General features: G+C 47.6%; 1 protein-coding gene across 1 annotated transcript in view; it reads left to right on the top strand.

The window, feature by feature from the left end:
* Nucleotides 1–461: 461 nt before the first annotated feature.
* Nucleotides 462–2623, top strand: part of LOC122544263 (sialic acid-binding Ig-like lectin 13) — a 25330-nt gene continuing 23168 nt past the window's right edge. The window contains exons 1-2 of the mRNA XM_043683340.1: nucleotides 462–512; nucleotides 2155–2236. Of these exons, the coding sequence (XP_043539275.1) occupies nucleotides 2197–2236 (40 nt within the window). The 5' untranslated portion in view covers nucleotides 462–512; nucleotides 2155–2196. The remainder of the gene's footprint in view (nucleotides 513–2154; nucleotides 2237–2623) is intronic.

Below are 2623 nucleotides of genomic sequence, written 5' to 3'. Positions count from 1 at the left end.
TGTATATGAAAGTCAAAGAGCTCATATTAGTGAGGATTGTTTTTTATTTTGTCAATGATCTCCCAGATATCTGACTCAATACAAAAACAAGCGCTCAATGGTCCATGTTTTATCGGCTAACTCACAGAAACCCACAAGCACTAAAGCTGCTGCGTAAGGACTGGGAGGATCATTTCATGCCCTTGAGCCTGTGATACAGGAAATGCTGAAGACTATTATAGCCCATTACAGCCTGTTATACAGGAGCTCATTCATCTCCTGAAATCCTCTCAACACATGTCCAGGCTGCTCCAGTCATTTTCACACTGGGTCAACACACAAGCCTTAACAGTTCCTTAAATTATCAAAGTGCAGTTTCTCAATTCGTTCCTACTTCCTCATCTGACTGGCAGCAACACACCAACTTTTCCTCACTAGGAATACATTGAGGCAACAGCACAGAAAGGCAGCATTCAGTCCACGAAAGACTGGGACAGCGGTCACTCCCAAGCCAGCAGCTGAACAGTTGCATGGTAAGTAACATACTGATGGGAATTCACTCCCACTGTTAACATCATCCCTTGTGGATAATGTGCCTTTTAAAAAAAAAATTCCAATGATTGATGCCTTCAAACATTTTTATGAAGACTCAAGTCTGTGTTTGAACAGAACATTGTTATAGCTCAAGGGATGATGAAACAGCAGAGCATGAGGTTTACTCCATAATGCATGCTGATGCAGAAACATTGTTTACTAAGAACGTGCTGTACAACAGTAGGGAGAGAGACAGAGAGCACAATACTGGTGGAGGGTCAGCACTGAGGGAGCGCTGTACTGTCGGAGGGTCAGTGCTGAGGGAGTGCCGCACTGTCGGAGGATCAGTGCTGAGGGAGTGCTACAGTGTCGGAGGGTCAGTGCTGAGTGGGTGGGCACTGTCGGAGGGTCAGTGCTGAGGGAGTGCCGCAATGTCGGAGGGTCAGTGCTGAGGGAGTGCCGCACTGTCGGAGGATCAGTGCTGAGGGAGTGCCGCACTGTCGGAGGGTCAGTGCTGAGGGAGTGCTACACTGTCGGAGGGTCAGTGCTGAGTGAGTGCCGCACTGTCGGAGGGTCAGTGCTGAGGGACCACCGCACTGTCAGAGGGTCAGTGCTGAGGGAGCGCTGCACTGTCAGAGGGACAGTGCTGAGGGTGCGCCGCACTGTCGGAGGGACAGTGCTGAGGGAGCGCCGCACTGTCGGAGGGTCAGTGCTGAGGGAGCTTCATTGATTTACTCACCGAGTATGGACCAGCATTCATTTCCCAACCCGAGACGCCAAGAAGGTGATTGTGAGCTTATGATTGTGATTCTTGAACCACTGCAGTGCAGTCCATGTGATGTAGGTTGATACACAATGTCCTTCAGGAGGGAATTCCAGGAGTTTGACCCAGCTATACCAAAGGAATGGTGATATATCTCCTAGTTAGTACGGTGAGTAGATCAGAGGGGACCTTGTTCCCATGTATTTGCTGTCCCTATCCTTCCAGATGGTCGTAGGTTGGAAGGTGCTGCCTGAGGATCTTTGGTGAATTTTTGCAGTAGTAACAGTGCTGCTGCTGAGCATCGGTAGTGGAGGGAGTGAATGTTTGTGGGTGCGATGCCAATCAAACAGACTGCTTTTTCCTGGATAGCGTTGAACATCAAGTGCTATTGGAGTGCAGCTCTGTCGGTCGGTCAGTGCTGAGCAAAGGTGTATCTGTTCAGTGATGTGATCATTTGGAAACTGATTCATTCTGCCCCCTCAGCTAGATGTGAAATTTTCCACGGTACCCTCTTTGTCGAGAAGCAAATCATGAACCAAGCATTAACTAACTGCAGGTCATGGAAGACCGTGCAGAGTATTGCATTGTTCGTCATGGTATCTTTCTGTGTGTAAATTGACTGCCAAACTTCTCCCAACAAAACAATTAAAAACCATTCCATTCATGCACAGCACTAGTGATATTGTGTGGCATCAATGGGCACTTGGCGAATGCAAGTCCTGGATTGTTTCACTTTCTTGAAGCCTTCTATCACTCTGCAGAGTCCCTACCATCCCAGGGAATGTAAGTAATCTGTGAGCACTTTGTCTGAAGCCAATCTGATCTCCCAAGAGCTGATGGTCAAGATGTGAGTTCTCATTAACTCCTTTCCCTTTCAGAGCCTGAGAAGGAGAAGCTGATGAAATAACTGTGAACAGACTATGTTCCAGAAGTCTTACTTCCTGCTCTCACTTCTCCAAGGTAATGGCATTGTCAGCTCAGACAGGTTTATGGTTAGAAATCTTTTTAAAAGATCATTGCTCTTGGAAACCAATTTAGCAGTGAGCCAGCTATGATTGGGAATTAATTCAGCAGTGAGCCAGAGAAACTTGTACCAAGTCCCATTTAACCATCAGACTATGCTCACTGGTATGCACTGGTTCCTGTCTATAAAACATTGCATTATGAATTCATTACCTTGTCTTCAAAACCCAAACTGATCTCTGTAACCTCCTCCAGCCCCTACACCCCTCCCTATCTTTGTAACTTCATCCAGCCCCTACACCCCCTCCCCATCTCTGTAACCCCCTGCAGACTCTACACCCCTCCCGATCTCTGTAACTCCCTCCAGCTCCAAAACCCCACCCT

The sequence above is a fragment of the Chiloscyllium plagiosum genome, chromosome 47 (genome assembly GCF_004010195.1).
Source record: "Chiloscyllium plagiosum isolate BGI_BamShark_2017 chromosome 47, ASM401019v2, whole genome shotgun sequence".
Taxonomy (NCBI): Eukaryota; Metazoa; Chordata; class Chondrichthyes; order Orectolobiformes; family Hemiscylliidae; genus Chiloscyllium; species Chiloscyllium plagiosum.
This window is presented reverse-complemented; position numbering and strand designations above follow the sequence as displayed.